The sequence below is a fragment of the Pipra filicauda genome, unplaced genomic scaffold (genome assembly GCF_003945595.2).
Source record: "Pipra filicauda isolate LSUMZ 115617 unplaced genomic scaffold, ASM394559v2 scaffold100_size2392355_pilon, whole genome shotgun sequence".
NCBI lineage: Eukaryota > Metazoa > Chordata > Aves > Passeriformes > Pipridae > Pipra > Pipra filicauda.
In genome coordinates this window covers 2351498-2372783 of record NW_024103441.1, presented here as the reverse complement: position 1 = coordinate 2372783, position 21286 = coordinate 2351498, and the positions used below count along the sequence as shown (strand labels likewise).

Genomic DNA, 21286 nt, shown 5'->3' with positions numbered 1-21286 from the left:
TAAGTCACTGATATGTAATGCAGTTAAAGAAAAGTATTTATATGACCTGTATTTTCAAGATGAACAGTTTTGTTTTAAATTCGAACGAAGACTAACCTGACACATTACTTGCTTTGTGGTGGTAGGACCTCAAGGCTTGAAGAACTGTGTGATTGCAAGAGGGTAGGTGAAGGACATCATAGGTTTTAAGTGTGAATAGGTAGATTAATTCCAAACTTGGGTTTGGACTCACATAAAACATGCAGTGTGGATATTTTCTAAAATGGATCAGAAAAAAAAATAACTGAAGAATATTTGGTAGAAGGACTTGGAATATCTTTTTTTCTTTAGAAAACTTAGAGGGCATATTCCTGCTGAGAATGTTGTCTTCCCTTGCAGATGATACAACAGGAACCTGTTCCATCTATACAATTTTTCAAGGGCACGAAATTATGTTCCATGTTTCAACTATGCTACCATATTCTAGAGAGAACAAGCAGCAGGTACATGGTTCTCTTTATTTCTCCCCGCCCCTCATTTATTTACTAAATCACAAACTCCAAAACTTTAGGAGAAACAAGGGATTTCTTGCCTGTTAATATTTTATAAATGTGGGGTTTAAGACTTTTGCTGTTTTTTTCTCAATATTATACCAAATGCTGAAAATTTCATGATGTTTGTTAGAAATAGTGCATCCTGTCATCTTTATTAAGGTACAAAAGATACTTGTGAAGAAGGTCAAAATTGCTTCACTGAGAAGTAATTGAGTATTGTCCTGTCCAGGTGACTTGAAGGGCTGCACTGCTTCAATTATTACATCAAAGAATTTAGGAAAATTGAAAATTAGCCTTGTGTGTGAATTGTAGGAATATTCACGTGTGTAATACGAAACTCAAAGTCGGGAAGCAATTAGTGCAGCTTGAAAGAAATTCCCGTTATGAGCACGTCAAGGCGCTAAAGCACTGCTGTCACATTCTCATAGGTTCACTAGGTTGGTTCTTGGGTACTTGATCAAATGTGCTGTCATCCATTGCTCAAACCTTTCTTTGTATTATATGATGAAAAAATACTTTATAAGCGCATGCATTTATTACACGTCATACATTCATATTGATTTGCCTAAAATTACTTGATTTACTTTTTATTATGTATTATAATAATATAGCTAGAGTATACCATTATGTTGTCCCTTTTTTATTTCTGTCAGTTTTCCCATGCTTTGTCCTTGGCCCGATAACAAGATAACAGAAGAAAACAGAGGCCATTCAGGATATTTATTTTTAAAGAATAACTCAGCATCAAAGTTTTTTTTCCTTTTATTTCAAGTGGTAGATTTGCTTTTTTGGAATGCTAAGACCTCCATGCCCAATTTGTGAATAATAATTATGTAAATTATATAAAAGATGAGTGCTTTTCTAACTTAAAAATAGGCAATATCTGCTCTTCTAGAACCTTCTTGTGTCCACTGTGGCATTGCTAGGTAGACTTGCTTACAGTTAGGTAATAATTTTATATTGGCCTTAGTACTATTGACCATCATTTTTCGGTTCGCAGTTTAGGAATATTGTTTTACCACTCTCTCACAGAATTGTTAAGATATTTATTTATGTATTTTAAGTCCTTGTGTCTGTCTCTCTTTCTTTCTTTTTCCTTTTTTTTGTTGTTTTTTTTTTTTTCCAGGTAGAAAGGAAGCGACATATTGGAAATGACATTGTCACTATAGTATTTCAGGAAGGTGAAGAGTCTTCTCCAGCATTCAAGCCATCCATGATTCGCTCTCATTTTACACGTATCTTTTTCCTTACATTTTCTAATTTTTTTTTAAAGGTCAATATTACTTTTAATTCCTGCATGCTGTTTATGGAAGTGAAAACTGTTTTAGAAAGACAGTTGCATTCTTGCATTCTTTACCTTCAGCTGCTTGACTAGGAGTCTCCAAATCTGCAACATAAAACAAAGTTTGTGTTGAATCCCCTAGAAGATAAGGTAAAAGCAAGAATGTGATTTTTAAATCATGTTTTTATTATCGAAAGCATTTATTTGGATAATTTCACAAATTAAATTTTATACCTTTTCATAAAATATAAATTCATAAATATATTTGTTAGTTATGTGAATTAATTTGGCATTAAATTTTGACGTTTGACTGAATATTGCCTTTTAATGTTTAGATGCTGTTTATTTTACATATTTATGTATTTTAGATCAGTGTTTCTCAAATCTTTCAGACCATTAACCATATATTCTCCAGATTTTGTCAGCCTATGTTTTTCAGACTTTCAGTTGAAAACATTGTGAAGACAATATGATTCCAAAACCAGTGGCCAATCACTTGGGATTACCATGGGGTCACACTAGTAATCTGTAGACTAGTAATCTGTAGAATATGGCATTAGACTAAATGGAGTGGAATGAATAAAAATGGATGAAAAGAAGAAAACTCTTATAATAAGAACCTTTAGATATCAGAGGAAACTGAATGTTAAGAACAATTGTTTACCAAGTCAATGTACCTCTTCGTTAGTGTCAGCCTTAGTATAAAAGGAATAATTATTCCCTTATTGCTGTTTGGAGGACTTGTCACAATGTCATTGATACAGCCTACTTTTGATTTTGGCAAATATTTTGAGGTTCATACATTTTTGTGTACTTGCACTTCAAATCATTCTCTCCATTTTCTTATAATTTTGTTAACTAAATTATTTCATTGGAATCTTTTTTTCAGTAGAAGTTTTGGTATAAATGAAGTTTGGAATCAGTACTTTTTTATCAACTAAAAGAATTTTTAGTCACAAATCTATCAAACACACATAAGCCACAGCATGTTTTATGCTGTATTTGTGGTACTAGCTTGATTTTTAAAACTTGATCAAACCATAAAATTCTGTATGGGACCTCCTTTATAAATAGCAAAATCTGTATAGTTTAGAATGTTTTATATATTTACATTGATTAATGTGTTTTACCTTTATTAAATCTGCTATGTAACTGCAGGAGAAGAAAAAGTGTATTAAAGTACATGTGATCTTTATTAGAAGTGGATTAACTTCCTTAACTGCATGGCAGATATTTTTGCTTTAGTGAGATACAATAAGCAGAATGATAGTTACAGGTAGGTGCTGATTGTAACAAATAACTTCACACTGAATTTCTGATGGTTTAGAGAAAACGAGATAACGTTTTGGCAATGGGGAGATTTCCTGGTGTACAGAAGGTCCACCCATCTGTATGCTGGGAGGCCAAATGAACTTAAGAAGCTGAAGAGCAGCACGGACCTCGATGCAGATGTCTCTAAACTGGCTATATGTTGCGTGTTTCTAACCATCAGGAAAATTAAATTCTGTAACAGGCATAAGCTAAGGGGGAAAAACAAAACTATTCTTTAGATGAAATGTAACAAAATTATGAAAGACATACCTGGAATGTTCTGACCTAATGAGATCAATGACATAGTGAACTATATGTATGATAGTTACTTAGATGTATGGAAGTTAATTAGATGTGTATGATGATGTGATAGCCATGGACTGCAGATCCTTACAAGTCTCAGTTCAGCAGTAGCTGAGCAAACTAATTCATTTTTAGGGATCTTAACAGAGTATTTGTATAATTGGACGTCACATGCTTTAAACCTAGTAGAATTTTGCATATTACTATGTTTCTTCAGCATTCCATTAAATCTAGCTCCAGAGAAGTATCCAATAGCGTGATACTTCAGTTTGCATATGTGGTTTTTTCCCCCCCCTCCCATTTATAGCTGGAGTTTGTTTTGGAAATATCTATAGCACAGTTAAGGAATAGTTTTATTTTGTTTGAAGATCTTGTCAGCACCTTCTTGCAATTTTTTTTTTAAATTGATTGTCCTCATAGCTTCTGCTTTTCAGCATTCCTGGGTTTGTGAGAGGCACAAAACATGTTCATGATTCCCATATGCAGTGACAGTGCAGATACTTCTTTCCTTTTTCTTCTTGTTTTGGGACAGAAACTTGGGCTTACATCCCTCATTTCCTTTTAGAAGTGAATGTTGTCCTGATTGTAAGCTGATAGTCAGTAGATGGGCTAGCCATGGTAAAATGCTTTTTACCTTGCTGTTTATTTGGGAGGCAAATGAGTAGCAGTAATTAAGATAAATTTGCCTCTCTCACTCTAAATAACTGGCTGCTTTTACTAGAGCAGTCCATCTTATTTTAGTTGCTTCATTCTGCCGGTCTTGACACATCTTACTGCAGTACATGTCATGCAGTATTTTTTCCCTGTATGACACATATATTTTCCCTGTATGATACATATATTTCAGCTTGACCTAATTACATTTCCTTCTGTCCTTTCATCTTAGGCCTGGATAGAACTCTTGTTCCTTCTGTTATTTTTTTTGTGTGTGAGGATGGTCTTCCAAGTGGCCAAAATGTCAGTCAAAGGAGAGAGGGGATGCTCTGGTGTTTTGAGACAAATCTTCCGTGTTTCAAATGCAATGCCACTGTGAGATCTGACACTGACTTTCTGCTTAGAATGCAGAATATTTTACTTCAGTCAAGAAATCTATTTCTTTGGTTGGTTTTGCTTTGGCTTTCCCTGTCTTAATTCATTCTACTCTACTCAAGGAACATTTCACACCTTTCGTAGTGATAAATGATTATTTTTTTTACCTGGATCTAATAAAATAGACATAGGGCATCTATGAAATTGTGTCTCAAATATGTGAAATCAACATTAGAATGATTAGTATTCATTGTGTTTCATATTGTATGCACAGTTTCCAAGCTGTCATGAAAAAAGACTGTATGAAACCATTACAATCCATTAGACTCAATAGCAGTCACTCACTGGTGATTTTTTGAGGAAGCAAATTCTGACTCTGGTTTGTGTAACAGTAGAGATGGGTTGAATCAATAATTTTACCAATTAAATTGCTGTGGCTTGCGTCATCTGCACATGCCACTTGGAAGACCTTTGTCTGCAGACTGTCAATTGAAATAGCAAAGAATGGTAACTTATCTTATAGAAGTGCCTGCTGAACATATTGTGTACATGGGTTTGGTGTACCTGCCATTCATTCTTGCTATGTGGAATCCTTTATGGATCACAAGAACTCAGCAGGTCCAGCTGTCACAGAAGTCATTCTGGCTCTTTCTTCCTCAGAGAAAATGAATTTGCTATTCCCAAGATACAGATTCAGATGTCATAAGCCATTGTTATTCAGAAAGAATTGAATGTTTCATGCTGTGGTGAATGCATAGGTAAGGTGGAAGTCTGTAAGGAGAGCATGTCTTGTAGGCAAAGAACCTTTTTTGGAAAACGACTAGATTTTGCTAGTGCCACTAAAAGTATTGTTCTATGAGTAGAACTGCAAAGTTCTGTTCTAATTCTTCGTGTCCCAGTATTAGTTTGTGTAAAGGAAGCATAATTTTGCTCTACTGAGTTATTTCAAGTGAATCTTTTTTGTTAGATCCTTCAGAGTTCTTATATAAGACATACCCAGATGACAGGTTCCATTTCTTCTGTTTTGAATACTGTCTATAAAAAGGGTAGAGTTTGAATGTGACTCAATATACATAAAGATTTGTACTTCCAATAGGCTGAAAATATTTTCAGAAGAAAGTGTTCCTCTCTTTGGGCCTCCCCTTCCATCCCCACCTGTGTTTACAAATCACCAGGAATTCAGGGATTTTGTGTTGGTGAAATGTAAGTCGGTTTTTACTTTGTTAGAAATACTTCTTTAATAAGTGCTTTAACAAATTGAAACTCATGATGCTTAAAATGTAAACATATTTTGTTGTGTATGTTGCTGATCTGTATACAATTTGTTTTTCCAAATCAGTAACATAGGTGGGATGTCGGTTCCATCAAACTGTTCTAGTAAGAGTAACAAAAAACCTGATTTTCTCTGCTTCTTAGGCCACGAGGTACAAGCTGACTTTTACATTTGCAGAATGTGCAGCCATATTTAGCTTTACATTTTCTTAAAGGATTTGGAGATCTGAAAGAATTTATAATGCTGTTCATAATTTAGTAATAGAAAGTGTTAGTATCTCTGAAAACCTGAAAATAGAAGCTTTTCTGAATATATTCTTAAAGATGTTGAAGTGCACCTATGCAGCACTTTTTAATTCTGTAATGGTTCAGTTCCAGTTTTCATTGATCCTTATTTGCCCTTCTAAATCAGCGAGAAGGAAATCTTTGAGAACTACTCATGATGATTACAATTAGATGCTTACCTGACAGGAACTTGACTGATAACTCATTTCATGTATTTAAATTGTTTAATACTTAAATTGATTAGCAGTTTGTCTGTAATTTTTTTATTAGTTAGGTGTTTATTGGGATGCCTTGTGAAATTCTCCTATTACTAATTTTTCTCTTTTAAGCTTAAGGGATTGTTATTCACTAAAACCAAAAAAAAAAATGCAAAAAGGAGGCAACTCTAAATTAATAAAGGCAAAACAGGTGGTTTGGTACAGAAGCAAACTAGAGTCAGTGGAAGTTGTCAAAGTTCATTTAGGTAATATGTCTTTTTTTTTTCATGATTTTTTAGTAATAAATGGGGAAAAAGCCACCTTGGAAACACCAACATTTTCTCAGAAACGTCAACGCACTCTAGACATGCTGATCCGCTCTTTATACCAAGATATGATGCCTGATCTACACAGGGTAAATGTAAGTCAGAATTTTCTGCATCCCCTCACATGTGCCCTCCTCACTGTTTTAATATTTTAAAAGACTGTCATGTCATCCTAATGAGCACTGAATTGCGTACGACTAAATGTGAACTGTCAAATAACTTATTTTACAGTTACGTGAAAGTTGACAGACCGTCCTTTCTGGATAGGACTATTTTCCAGGTGTGAGGAGAAGCATAACAATGTCATACTTAGTGTAAGCTTACCCATGGCAAGGGAGTAGGAAATTTAGGCACTGAAAATATTATATGTATTAGTCTTGTCACCATAAAAACTGCATTTACTCATTCTGTTATGTGTCAATTTGGATCATTTTTACTGTTAGATGAGATAACTATTTTAGAGGATGAAGACTTCTTAATAAGGTAATTCCTAACTAACTAAAAAGAAACTCAATACTTCTGAAACTAACAAGGTGCTATTTCTTCCCCACTGTCTATTTCTCTTATCTAAATAGATCTGCCTAAACGTTTTTTTCCATATATTTATGTCATATATTCATGTGGTATGATTTACCACATGACAGTAGTAAACCATGACCAGTTGGAAGGTAAAGCACTCAAGGATTGGAAGAGTTGAAATTTCTCCTCTCTGAGAAGCTATACAATTAGATTCATCACTACAGGAAAGTATACAAAACCAGAAAATTTAAATGATGTCACATTAAGTTACTTCAGATGAAAAGATTTGGAAAACTTTTCAGGTTAAAAAAGAAACATTTTCTGTTTTAGAACATGCTCAATAGAAGGTCCTTCAGTGATGTGTTACCAGAGTCCCCAAAATCAACACGGAAGAAAGAGGAAGCTCGACAAGCAGAGTTTGTTCGGCTCGGTCAGGTAGGGTCAGTTTAGAAGGTATGCAGGTAGGGTTACAAAGGCTGTGTTACCCCTTCTGTTAGAATTTGATTAGCTTGCAGTTATGTCAAGACTTCACGGAGTTTTCTGTGATCAGAAATAGTTTTGTAGTATTGCATTATTTTAAGCTATGTTAAAATAAAATATGAATAGAAGTATTTATCTGTAGCACCTAAGGTACGCAACACAAGTACAAATGCTTATATAGTACCTAAGCTAAATGAAGGTTGGAAAAATCGGACCTTAGAGTCAAACTTAGAAGGTCTTTCTCTGCTTTATGCAGCAGATGCGTTCTGCCTCCAAGCAGAAGAGTGCTCTGTCTTTTTCTGTGCTTTGGAAAAACATAAACTTTCATGGATTTCTTCCATATGTTTTATTAAGATTGAATTTCTTAGAAAATACTTAGCCTACTTTAGTCAGAAAGAAGTTTCAACAATATTTCTGCTAAATCAGAGGTTGCCACACATCTTTGAACATAACAGATGCTAACTCCAATCTTCTATGGGCTTATTAATATCTTGATTCAGTGAGGAGTAAAGCTTCCTGATGATTAAGATAGTCTGCTTTGATCTGACAGTTCACTGTAGCAAAGAAGTCAACAGTGTCTATGCTTCCCCTGTCCTTTCTCACTTGTTTCTTCTTGATTCTGGACTGGTGTCATGGTTCTGCAGCTTATCTTAAGAATATCTCTTTCTGAGCTGATTTAACTCAGCAGGAGTTAACAGACCAGGAAACCAAAACAAAAAAAAAAAAAAGAAACAAAACAAAAATTCACAGTTACCAACAAAACCCAAGTCTCCTGTCTTCCCTTCTATTTTTTTTATTTTTTTTTTTTTAGTAATCTAAGGAATAGATGATTCTGAGAAGTTCTAGGTCTGGTTAAAGGAAGTGAATGGTACTGGGTGGTTGAGAGCTGGTTCAGAAAAATCTCAGGGCTATTAAAGCTTGCATTGACAAGAACTGCAAAGTCTGCTCCTTTGTGCTTTGCCCACCCTATCCCCCATCACCTTGAAATAACCAGTCACTTTAGGCGGGTTAAAAAAAAAAAAAAGATGAATGTGATTGTAATATTGAGACAGGAGTAACCAATGATTTTATTCCTCAAGTTTACTTTACATAAGTTAAGGGAAAAAAAAGATTATTAAAAGTATAGAAACCTATAACCTTGAGCCCCTTCCACCTCCCACAAGTTAAACACTGATAAGATACTCATGTAACAAATCTAGTTGGGACTCATTTCTTAAGCAAGACTTCCGTCCTTAACATGATCTTCACTGAAGGAAAATCTAACATGTGGGCAAAAACTTCATGGATACCTGTTTGCGTTTTTCTTGGAGCTTCTTTTCACATTAAAATCTTTCCCTTGTCTGAAATATCTTTCCTCTAAGTTACAAACTATAGGCTTGAACACATTTCAAGATGCCTTCCAAGTAACTGTTAATCATTCTTGCCAAACTATGAATGTCTTTCTCCTTTAGTTGCAGTCAGTTGAGTTTTTAGACGGTAAACAAAACTCACTGAAGACTGATTCAGCAGCATATTTAAATCATTTAGTTATTGTCAAGGTGATCTCTTCTGACTGGTGAGATGGAATTAAAATGTTCATACAGTGAAGTCTTTCGTGTATCTCTATAAGCTGACAGCCATGCTTAATGCAAATGTGCAAATGGTACATGCAGCTGATTACTGCCACTTCACAGAGACTATGCATGATTGTAGGCAAATTTTGGGGCAATAAAATTAGTTTTATGTTAGTTCTGAGCTTTGCATTAAGGAATGCCGTGACAATTCCATGTGTCACCATTTTATAGGAATACGACTGTAAAAGTTAGCAATGAAGGTATATAGGATACCTTAAAGAGATTTATTGTGCAGCTCACTGAAACTAAGTATGTATATTTCTCTGGAGATCCTGACCCTTTCAAAATTAGGTGTCTTCTAGCTGAAGAATTTGTGATCCTGTGACTGTGTGTCCTTGGGATACCTAGCAATACATAAATAGATAGATGGTTTGACTTAGTGTTTGTTTGGAAGTTTTGCAAGTAAAAAGCCAGTTTGTGTAATTGATAAAAGAATCCTCTATCCAGCTAGATTATACAGTAAATTGTGCAGATGTTTAGCTTGTATTGTTTGAGGTGGAGGTTTTTCTCTGTTATTATGTTTGACTCTTCTTTTCTGATTTTGAGTTTCCATTTAGAAAGCAAACAAGCAAAAAAACCTAAACAAAAACCAGCCAATATATGTTTTGGCTGAGAAGATACGTAGTAACCATCTAGTAATTCATGCAGACTTTGTTCAGAGTACAAAATTCTACTTCTTTTCTAATTACTTAAAGTGGTATAGGAATTCCAAACTGGAATTACTTTCTCGCCCTAAAATATCCTTTTTATGTAGTCGTTAGCTTGAGTATTGCTGACAAAAACTCAGTTTAAATAAAACATCTGTTTGTATTAGGCACTGAAATTGAAAACCACTGTGAAAGGGGATACCACAGCTCACTTGGCAACCACAAGCTTTTGTAAAAAGGAGGTGAGTGAAACTGTCTGTCTGAGAAAACTTCTGAAAAATTAAACATTATCAAGTATGGCATCTCTTTATTTACTTCTGTAATTACATGCTGCAGCAGAAAAAAATGAAGTGTGTAGTATCAAAGTGATTCTGCAGTCACTATCAGATTAATAAAGGATGAGCCTGGGGGCAGAAACACTTCTCAAGTTAAAGCAAGTGTGGACATTTTTATGTCTGAGAAAATTTGATGAAAGTGCTATTTTCCAAGTGCAATCATCTTTTATTTTAACTTCAACAAGTTTAGAAAAAAAATTAGTTGTGATTTTCATTCATTCTGGTGTGTAGTACCAGATTTTGTTTGAGATCATTAGGGAGTGAAATATGCAAACTGCACACTTCTGCATGCATTTTATATACAGAAGCTTCAGAACGGCATCTAAAATTTCAGATTCTAGCTAGTATATAAACTGGGAGAGGAGGGGCAGACTCTGGGAGGTAAGTACAGAGAAGAACACAGGATGAAAGAACGATTCAGTAGAAAGGCAGTTTTAACTATACCATGTACTAGTGACTAAACATCACAAACTGAACCATAAAATGTAAGCAAATTGTGTATGCGTGGTGGTACATATGTTTTAAGTCTATCAATCTGGTTTTTTTAAAGTAAAATGCATATGGAGTATTTCCAGGGTTGCTCTGAGTATCAGCTGCATGCGTTTTAATTCCAGTGTTTCAGGAATGTGTCTTAGATTTACTAGTCTCCAAGCCAGAATTAATACAGAATTTTCTCTGCAAGAAAATTAACACAATTTTGATATTTCAAAAAATATACTGTTTGGAAATGTATCCTGCCAAAAGCATTTACATATTATTATTTGCCATTGTCCATCACATTCTGTGTCTGTATGATCTGTATTTCTTAGTGTACTTAATTTGTATCCCTTATGTTGCTTCATAGCCTTGGGAATCTCAATCTTTCTGCAGTAATTTTCCTCATGAGGTTGTCTGTGCAGATTCTTGGGGCCAGTCCTTGCTGGTTTCTACAGATGCTGGCATCTTGTTAATAGATGGTTAGTAAATGATCCAGTGTTTTTGTGTCAATTTTTATGTATCTGACCATTTTCTTGAAAATGTATGTTCATAAGGTCTGTTCAGTTATTGATAGGTCTTTACATATAGGGATAGTTACTAATCCAAGGGAATTTATTGCATTTATGTAACCTAGCTGCAAAAATTCTCTCTGCTCTGGAATCAAGCCATATTGGGGAATGAATGTTAATGCAGATTTCTGCTTATTTCAGATGTTGTTTTCTTGATCATCTGAAAAGACTTAGGAGGTTGCATCCAGGCTCGAGGAGTGTTTAAATGGCTTGTCTGATTTCTTAGCCCTTGATGATAGTGAGCATGAAGCTGAGGGCTTATGTGACAGTGAAAGCCTGCTTCTTCCATTAGCATTGATATTGCTCTTTGACCCCTTATCTTCTGTGTGCCACATAAGGCCAGCAGGACTGAGGGAATGAAGTTAGTTCTTGGTCATAGTTCTTGAACTTTCCAAAGGAAAGTCCCTTTTAGGTTTCAGTTGCATAATCTGATCCATAGCAATCATAAAACTCTCCTGTGAGGTAGTATTGACTATGATGCTGTGGTATATGTAGCAGCTTTGTGGAGGGGTTTTTTTTTCCCCCTCTCTTCATTTTTGTAAGAAAAAAATCGAGTCTTTTATTACAAGAAAGAAAGAGTTCAAAACCAGTGACTAGCAAAGTTTAGCAGGATTTTGAATACATGTGTGTGTTTCTTTTTTAGATGGTCAACCATCAGTGCAAGTATTTGATAAAACTCTCCAGATAAAGCAGATGCATGTTTTGGAAGCTCTGGATCTTTTGATTGCCCGAACAGACAAAGGTAGGAGAGGTCCCTGTTCTTTGATTCCTGTATGAATCTGACTGTGTCTGGGTATGTGTGTCTCATGAGGCAATTGTGTCTATCAGCATAGGTATATTAGATGCCTTATTTAGAATGAAGGAGCACATACAGAAACTGCTGTTACTTTCTGAAAGGCTGGGGAGGAGTTGGAGGTGGAAATACCCAAACGCTCATTCGTGCTTCCTTCAAGGCAAGCCTGAAACTGGTCATATTGTCAGTTTATGGCCACCATTAGAACTTGACATTTTTTGCAAATATCTGTGACTGAATTATATATTCATTCAGTTGCACAAAAACATGGGGGTAATTACTTATGCTGTCACTATTTTACAAAATGTGTTTCGTTGGTATTTATGCTGTTAAATGTCACCACATCCTAGAGCTATAGAATGTATTTTCTTGAAGCTTCTGGTATAAAACAACTTAAAGCATTATGCTTTGCTTATATTTGCTCTATTTGTTAGATGCTGCTTCTCTTTGGAAGTATTAATTTCAAACTGACATTTTCTTTTTTTAACTTCTTGTTTCCTGGTTCTCTTCCTGTGTCAGGGAAGGACTCTCGTCTCCTTGTCTTCAGACTCAGTGCTGTCCAAAAAGATATAGAGACAAAGCAAATTATAAGAAGCAAATACGACTGCAGAGAAAATAAACTAGAGAGAACAAAAGGTGATTTTATTTCCACTGTGATATGATGCCAGTAGTTACCAGGGGCTTTTTAACTCCCTTGAGGCAGTTGTAGGTGTTCACTTTAGTGTTTTCTCTTGACAGTTAATTCAAACTTTGTTAAACTTGTATTTGAAAACTAGCATGATATAATCCAGAATTAGAATGTTGTAAAAGTATCATGTTACTTGACAATTGCTGCTGATGAATAGTGTTAAAGAAAAATAGGATTTCAGGATTGGGAGGTATGAGAAGAATTTTGCAGGGATTTAAACTGAAATAAAGCACACTTTAAGTTCAAGGAACACTGGCAAATCTCCATTAAATAGTAGTTCTTAGATTAGTCTGGGTGTTGCTGATTATTTTAGTAGACATAAACATTTTCTGGTCTTCAGAAGCAAGCTGCTGTGGAAAGCTGGAACCTGCAGAATAGTGAAAATCCATGTATTTAGGAATAAGGGTAAAATAGATTTCAAAGGAGTCATAGGCTTTTGTCTTTTTCTAGAAGTTGATGTTATCCTATTGAGGGGGGTTTCATTCTGTGTTGCTAAGACATGCATCAGAATCCTGTTGTACTAATCATCATACAAATACAGAAAAAAAAATCAGACCCTACCCCAACCACCTACAGTCTAGAACATTATTTCCTCAGGCTGCCATTTGTATGCCATAAATACTCACCATGGAAGTGAACTGAGGATTGTTGTGGCTATTCGAAACAAACTACTTCTTGTCACAAAGAAATATAATCCACACCACAGTTTAACCAGCAGCTCTGTGCTCTCATCACCTGAATCTCCAGTAGAGGAGTTCCAGTACATCCGGGTATGTGTAATCTAATTACAAATTACCTTAACAGACTGGGCAGCAATCAGCTAGTGCGGGGAGTGTGGGAAAGGCAAAGAACGTGCATTATCATCACCCCAAACCTCCAGACAAATAAAAGTGAGATGTCATATGATGGAGTTCGATCATATATATGCCAAAGAAATCTTTCAGATTTTTTAGAAATTAAGTTTCAGCTTGTTCTTTGTTATGTTGCTGTGCTCAGAGCACATCCCTTTAAAATCATGGAGTACCTGCAGCACCCACAGTAGGAGCTTGAAAAAGAGAATAATTCCTTTATTTATGTTATAGGAAATATGCCTTTCTGACCCTCCAGTGGTTATGACGCTGGTGGATGGACCTACTGGAGAGAGTGACAATATGATCTGTGTAGCATATCGGCACCAGTTTGACTTAGTCAATGAGAGCACGGGGGAGTCTTACAGACTGCATCATGTTGAAACAAATAAAGTAAGTTTGCATCATTGAAACCTATGTTTTCGCAGAGCCCCGCTGAACATAACTTCTTGCAGACTCAGTGCATCCTATGCTGACCTTCTGGGAGTGTAATTTATGGAGATCCTCGTCTCTGTTACTTTTCACTTCTATAATGCTGCTTTATGGCACCTAGAGATATTTGTTCCTTTTGGGATATGTGATAATAACAACTCCCAAGAGAGGTAGTTATAAGATATGATATGTGTGGTGAGTTGACCTTGGCTGGACACCAGGTGCCCACCCAGCCACAGGAAAGAGACTGTGTTTCAGGCTCTGGAATATTGTTACCATCGTAAATTCATTTTTCTCCTTTCTTAGTCAACAGTTTGCTTTTCGCTTCATCTTTGTGGTATCAAAGTTTTGTTGTTTATGAAATTGCATCATAATAACTTCAGTTGTTGGCCACCAGTATCTCATTCAGATTTGCCTATTTGCATGTACTATGGCTAAGATTTTTACACATAGCTTATATTTCTATTTAAGAAACTGCTGCCCAGTCAAGTAATAACTGAATCTTTCTATCCTGGACATTAAAATTAATAACATAAGAGTCTGCATTTAGAACATGCTTATTTATTTATTTACTTACTTATTTCTTTTTTTTTTCTTTTATCCTCCGACTGATTGTCTTGCTTGTTAGTCAAAACCCTGCTGGAATAATCACAATATCTTCTGCCTGCTCTTAACCTTTTCCATTATCATTGCAGGTTAATTTTGTTGCGGCTATTGATGTATATGAAGATGGTGAAGCTGGTCTACTGTTGTGTTATAACTGTAAGTGTTAACAGAAGGACAAAAATGGTAATAGCGCAATCTGTGTATATAATTCTTTTTTCATTGGAGTCCAGGTCTGTATTTTAAAATAAATTTTAGTATTTCCTGGAAAGTTTGTAAAATATAGTCTTTTGAACTTAAATGCATATTGGAGAGACTGGAAATTCAAGTATTATTTTAGACATACTAGCTGTTTTATAGATGTGCATCTCTATATTTATAGATGTTGCCATGTTAAAAAAAGTCCCGTTTTTTTCAGATTTGGCTCATTCTTTAGGTAGTTACACAGTTATTAGGTGTTTTCAAGACATGTACAATTTAGCATTTCATCCCTTTTTCCTTGTGTGATGTCCCATTCGGTCTTTGTGGTTTTTTCTTCTGCCTACTTCTTGGCACTATTGCATTATTTCATTGTAATTCTCTCAATCTCCTTTTATAAAATGGTCTTGGATATAGAATCATAGAATGTTAAGGGATCGGAATGTACCTTAAAGATCATCTAGTCCCAACCCCCCTTGCCATGTGCACGGACACCTCCCACTAGAAAAGGTTGCTCAAGGCCTTATCCAACCTGGTTTTGAACACTGCCAGGGTTGGGGCGTCCACAACCTCCCATGTTCTAGAATCTAACTATTCTCACAATAAAACATTTTTTCCTGATATCTCACATAAATTTCCCCACTTTTACTTTGTGCCCATTACTCCTTGTCCTGTCACTACATTTCCTGATGAAGAGTCCCTCTCCGGTTCCTTGGAGGCTCCTTCAGATACTGCAAGGTTGCTATGAGGTCTCCACACAACCTTCTCGTCTCCAGACTGAATGGCCCCAACTCTCTCAGCCTGTCCCCACAGAGGAGGTGCTCCAGTCCTCTTACCAACTTTGTGGCCTCCTCTGGTTATTGATGCTGCTTTTTTCTATTTTGTTACAGATGTTTGCCAATACAGAAAGGTATATCCTTTCAGTGGAGGTTCTCCGCTGATCCAGCCATCAGCTTATGACTTCCAGTTCAGCTGGAATCAAGTTCCTTATGCTGTTGGTAAGAAAATATCTCTTTTTACTAGATGGTTGTTTTTCATTACAATTTTAGCTTGCACTTGGTTCTTAGTGGAATTACCATGTTCTAGGAACACTTCATTACTTTGTTACATTCATGATGCCACTTGAGCTTAGTTTCTGCATATGATTAAATTTAGAAAGTGTAGTCTTGGTGCCAAGTTCTTCCTTTGCTGAACTCTTTCTTCTGTTTTTCATTTTACATTCTCTCTACATTCTGCCAGGCATGGAGAGTGAAGTTTTCTTCAGGCTTGATGTAGCTCCATGTCCATCCAGTTAGACAAACTTTTCATAGGAAAGGGAGATGCCAGAAGAGATCAAGAACAGTTTTCATGGAGCATCCGAAAAACTTTCACATTAAAGAATTTCACCATTTTTCCTTGCCAAATAACTTTTCTTTCATTGCAGTCTGTGCTTTCCCTTATATCCTTGCTTTCACTACTGATTCCATTGAGATCCGACTAGTGGTGAATGGGAACTTAGTCCACACAGCAGTTGTGCCTGAGCTTCAACTTGTAGCATCAAGGGTAAGACACAGTAAAATCATGTTTGACTATTTCTGTGATATAATTGGGATCTAATTCACATAAAAGTTGCTGCAGCTAAAAACATAACAAGCCAAAACTGAAATATGTGCTATTTGATCTGTGTTGACTGTTCATGTTTGCTTTTAGTTTATATCAAGTACAAAGAGAATCAGGATTGATCATGCTGCCCTTTATTGGTTGCGGTAATACAGTTCTAAGATATTTGGCTGTTTATGGGGCAAATGCTCTGCTCAACATCACAGATGTTCCCTCCACTTACAGTGATAACCTTTCTATGACCAACCCTTGTTGACCAAGCAGCAATACAGTAATAGTGACAGTAGAACATAGTGGACAAACTCTTACTTGGAAGATAGTTAAGAAAGTCTCACTGTACTGATGATGAGTTATTTGTCATTTCAGTCAGACATTTATTTTAAAGCAACTGCTGCAGTAAGTGGATCATCAGACAGCAGCTCTAAGGAAATGAGTTCAAAGAGTTCTCCTCAAACACCGACAGCTTACGAAAAGCCAGAATGTCCTCTTTCTTCTCTAGAAGGTAATGTGGCAGCTTGAATAATGGTCTCTAATAATTCCAATAGCTATCACATCTCAGTGAAGCTGATCTTTAGTAAAGATGGTAAAAGATCTTGAGTTCCTAGCTGAGAGTCTGGAGGATAAGAGGTTTTCTATTTAGTGACAGATATGAATTACCTGGCTGAGCTTTTGCCCTGTACGATCTTTTCTAAATACATGGTAGCACTGTTCTGAAGAAATAATTTCTGTAGGAAGGGAGGAATTAAGCTTCAGTAGCTTGATGCATCTTTGGTAATATGGCCACGACTAATAATGCAAAAAGAGGCATAAAACAGTGGGAAAACTTGAGATTTTGCATACACCATGCCTTTCATTTAAGAAAAGCTAAACTACCACTGGATGGCTAAAGCTCTTTTGTGAACCAAAAGTAAGTTCTAGCCTTGAAAAAGTTTGCACAGTCAATTTAGTGTAACATGATCTGTGAACAATCAATCTACAGTGTAACAATAATGGAGAAACAAGAGAACATTAACTAGATAATGCAAGATGTATGTATACCTTTCTTCTTTAAATCTGCTGGTGCACTGTTAGCAGAAGGGGGAAGGAGAAGGTAACCACATTTTCAGTTTTTTAAAGGCAGTTTAGTTTTTTTCTAGGAATTAGGAAAACATGCTATTTTATGCTGCCTAAGAGGAGGTGTCATAATTTAAACTACTTGAGATCCAGGCTCCAATCTATTTGCAGTATGTTAAAATGCATGGGGAATATTGCAGAGTGCAGAGTCGTGTTGTAATAGTCAAAGTACCAGCCTGAAGTTGTATTAATTTACTTCCTGCGTCTGCTGCTGGTTCTTCATGTCACCAAGAATCAATCTTCTTTTTCTCTCTATTTCTTCCTCCTCCTATCTTATTTATATTGAAAGATCTCCAGAGCAAGAAGAATCTTTGTCATTTGGGTTAAAAAGCACCCAGCTCAACAAGTATAACTTTCCTTTATAACTTTTCATTTGGAAGTGTTAAGAACTGATTCTGTTGTGAAAATGTAACATTCTTATTTCTTTCTGTATTTCAGGTGAAATTCCATGCAGAAACCTGTACAAAATTCCTCTCAGCAATCTGGTTGGGCGAAGCATTGAACGACCTCTGAAGTCACCTTTGGCTCCCAAGGTCATCGCTACTACAACATCCAGTGGCATTGCCTCACTTCCAGTTACACACTCACTATCCTTATCTCGTATGGAAATTAAAGAAATTGCAAGCAGAACACGTAAAGAATTGCTGGGTAAACTCTCCTCATTCTTCAGTGTTTATATCAGTTGCCAATTACACGCTTTCTAATCTTTGGGCCATCACAGTTAGATTTGTAACATGCAGTTAGTATTCATAAATTATTAAAATGAACAACAAAATGAAACTGTGAGGAAACATTATTTGCAAATAGTACAGCCATTGTCTGATCATGTATAAGATGACCATATTCTAAGCCAGGTAGAAATGGTTAATAATGGAAACTAGCAACAGATACCTTAACATTTTCATGAATGCTTTATTTTCTGTTGAGAGTATTAAGTCTTTTATTCCTTTATTGAGGCCTTTTGGATGAGCCTGTACCCAGGACAGAAAGCACACAGAAGCATAAAAAGGTTCCTCGAAGACAGTCAGACCCCAAGCAGGGAGCAGTAAGATCGACTAGTAGTGACAGGTAAATATACTGGCTTTAGAAAAGAGACTGAGTTAGACTGTAAATATATTCAGAATTGATTGTTCATGCTTATCTCAGTTGGCTGGGGCTGACTGAGACCTTTGTATAGCCATATGCATTTCATGCTAATGTGTTTGCTAGAGTATCTTATTACGGTAAGTACTGATCCGATTATACTTTTTGCTTAAGACACATTGATGAGCAAAGTAAGACTAAATGGGACTTTGTGGGGGCCTGCTGCAACTGAGCCTGTAATTAAGATTTGGACTACTGAGTCTGCACTCTGCAGACTCTCTTGCTTTTTCCTTCATATGCTCTTGTGTTGCTATTTCCAGAATAAATTTTGTGAAGAAACACCATAGCATTTGTCTATTCGGCACTGACCCCACTGCCATTCTCTTGTTTTCACTGTTTTCATAAGCTGTGTTTGTGTAGAATACTGGCAGAATTCAGCCAAGATACAGGAGACTGAGATTAACCAAACAAACAAAAAATCTGCTGCAGTGTAAAACCATGTTCAGTTTAGTTCTCCATTTGGAAGTTTGTTGGATGAGGGGCTTCATTAATACTACCTTTTGATTATTTTCAGTAGAGTAAAACAGGAGGAAACTCAGTTGCAGTGGTCTGTATCTGTCTTTAGGATAACTTGATTGAGTTTAGAAATAGCTATTGTTCCTTCTTGCCTCAAACTGTATTTTTTTTAGTAACTTTTGTCTTCGTCTTTGCAGGATAATCTCAAGCTCTTTTGAAAGCTATTCTGAAACACGTCATCTTTCCACTAGTTCAGATCCTGATACTTTAGCACACAGGGAGGGGAGCTCACCATCTAGCTATCCATTTCAGCTGATTTCTTTATATGATGAAGACATCATTGACTTGAAATGAAGACAGTCATAAAACCTTTGTTCCTTACTTCACATTTTCTTACAACTCTGTGAGCTCTATGGGAATGTCACAAACACTGCTTCTGGTGATAAAATGTGGCTGGAAGTACTGGTGATAAATCTTTATAGAACCCATGTTGTTCTGGCTAGCACAGCCTGATTTGGTGATGCTTATATCTTTGACATAGGTATGTTTTCTCAGTTAACGAACCATTACTTTTTGTGGCATTCTGACAAGTAGGTAATCAATGATAGATTTAGGCTGAAACTGAAGTAAATGAGAAGTATTACTTGTTCTGAGCTTCTTATGCTTTGAAGTACCTGAATGACATGCAGCAAAGTTGATTGCTGTTGTGTCTATCATGAGTTGTTTTACAACAGTGTATGCCATGTAAAAAGAGGAATTTTATAATATAAATCAATGCTTTTGGTTTTTCAGTCTTAAACAAAACAACAACAAAAAAAAGAGGCTTGCAGGCAAGGTCATTTCAAACAATGCAGTCAGTCTTTGAAATGATGCAGCTCTGGTATGTTCATTGAATAATCAGGTAAGATATGAGGATACTGCTTTCTTTGCTTTGGCTTGTCCATGCACATTGTTTAGAGAAACTTGAAAACTGTTTTGGTGTTAAGAATCCTTGAGCAGAGAAACTTTTTATAGAAAACACAAGCTTTCAAAATATTTCTTAAGAATTGTAAGTAAAAAAACCCTAAAAAACCCACAAACAAACAAGCAAAAAAACCCTAAATCAAAACCCCAATCCATCTACTGGAAAACTTTTATTGTAGTGCATCTGCAGATTTTTCCATTACAGGCAGAAGAGCCAACCCCGATTGTTTTGACTACCCAGAGATTCCTGTGCAGGCATCAGCGTTAGCTGATGTCTGCACTAGCACCAACAGTGTAAGTCATTGTTCCAGACAGTTGTATTTTTCTAACTGGATGGAGACTGAAATTTCACTGATAATAAGCTAGTTTTCTATGACGAAATAGTCATCTTGGCTCTTATGTTTTATATTGGTTTTATATTGAAAAGTTGATTTTTTTAATTTTTTTTTTTTTAACCCTTTCCTCCAGAACCCCTTTGCAAGGGGTTTGTTTGGTTTGGTTTTGGTTTTTTTCATGAAAGCATGATGCTTCCAACCTTTTTATATGTGAAGTTTTTAGCTTTATTAGCAAGTATTTCTTGTTATTTATGTAGAAATACTCCCGTATCCTTGATTTTATTTCACAGTACCATTCACATGTCATGATTTCACTTTCTGTTCAAGTCTGGTCAGCTGGAGATGTGTGCCTTTTTCTGCCGTCTGTCTGAATGTAAAACTGCTTTTGCAAAGTACTTTTTTCTCAGTTTATTGTATATAATGGCTGAATTGCTCCACCTAAGAAAATATCTAAGACCTTATTCTGGAAGCATCATTTCTTACTCTCAACTGGAGTGGCTAATCAAGAGAAGAAGCAATATTTTCAACAGCAATTAGTCTAGGAGCAAAAGGCTATTATTACTTTAGTGGGTTTTGCACTCATAGATATGTGGGGTGAGCCTTAATAAGCATCTAAAAGGAAGTACCAGAGCAAAGTCTTTGCAAGAGCTTATAATTCTTTTTTGAGAATGTTATTTCCAGAGACTGTGTTAATTTACCCTATCCTTATTTATGCGGGCAGCTAAGGTTTAAAAAAATCAATCTGAAAGTATCACGTGGTGCTTATTCTCCTGGAAGCTGTAAACACTTCTGTACTGAATCCACTTCCAGGGACACTGCTAGCACTTAAGTATTTTTAGAAAGCAAAAGAACCACGTTTTCCCAATAAAATTTCTCAACGTAGTATTTAATTTCTGTCGTGTGGGTGTTTTTGAAGAATATACCAGTGTGTTGCAAA

At 35.9% G+C, this 21286-nt stretch overlaps 1 protein-coding gene across 3 annotated transcripts in view; it reads left to right on the top strand.

The window, feature by feature from the left end:
- The window catches only part of GARNL3 (GTPase activating Rap/RanGAP domain like 3), a 38188-nt gene that overhangs the window by 12584 nt on the left and 4318 nt on the right, over nucleotides 1-21286 (top strand). The window contains exons 11-29 of one of the 3 annotated variants that reach the window (XM_027727050.2): nucleotides 379-482; nucleotides 1660-1768; nucleotides 3046-3091; nucleotides 5555-5661; nucleotides 6512-6633; nucleotides 7388-7492; nucleotides 9965-10039; nucleotides 10977-11088; nucleotides 11822-11920; nucleotides 12491-12607; nucleotides 13257-13429; nucleotides 13742-13900; nucleotides 14635-14701; nucleotides 15631-15738; nucleotides 16164-16282; nucleotides 16706-16841; nucleotides 17891-18100; nucleotides 18409-18520; nucleotides 19844-19952. In XM_027727050.2, coding sequence (XP_027582851.1) covers nucleotides 379-482; nucleotides 1660-1768; nucleotides 3046-3091; nucleotides 5555-5661; nucleotides 6512-6633; nucleotides 7388-7492; nucleotides 9965-10039; nucleotides 10977-11088; nucleotides 11822-11920; nucleotides 12491-12607; nucleotides 13257-13429; nucleotides 13742-13900; nucleotides 14635-14701; nucleotides 15631-15738; nucleotides 16164-16282; nucleotides 16706-16841; nucleotides 17891-18100; nucleotides 18409-18520; nucleotides 19844-19916 — 2153 coding nt within the window. In that variant the 3' untranslated portion in view covers nucleotides 19917-19952. Of the gene's footprint in view, nucleotides 1-378; nucleotides 483-1659; nucleotides 1769-3045; nucleotides 3092-5554; nucleotides 5662-6511; nucleotides 6634-7387; nucleotides 7493-9964; nucleotides 10040-10976; nucleotides 11089-11821; nucleotides 11921-12490; nucleotides 12608-13256; nucleotides 13430-13741; nucleotides 13901-14634; nucleotides 14702-15630; nucleotides 15739-16163; nucleotides 16283-16705; nucleotides 16842-17890; nucleotides 18101-18408; nucleotides 18521-19248; nucleotides 21240-21286 lie in introns of those variants that run through there. The other 2 variants (XM_027727049.2, XM_027727048.2) reach the window with 2 other exon arrangements.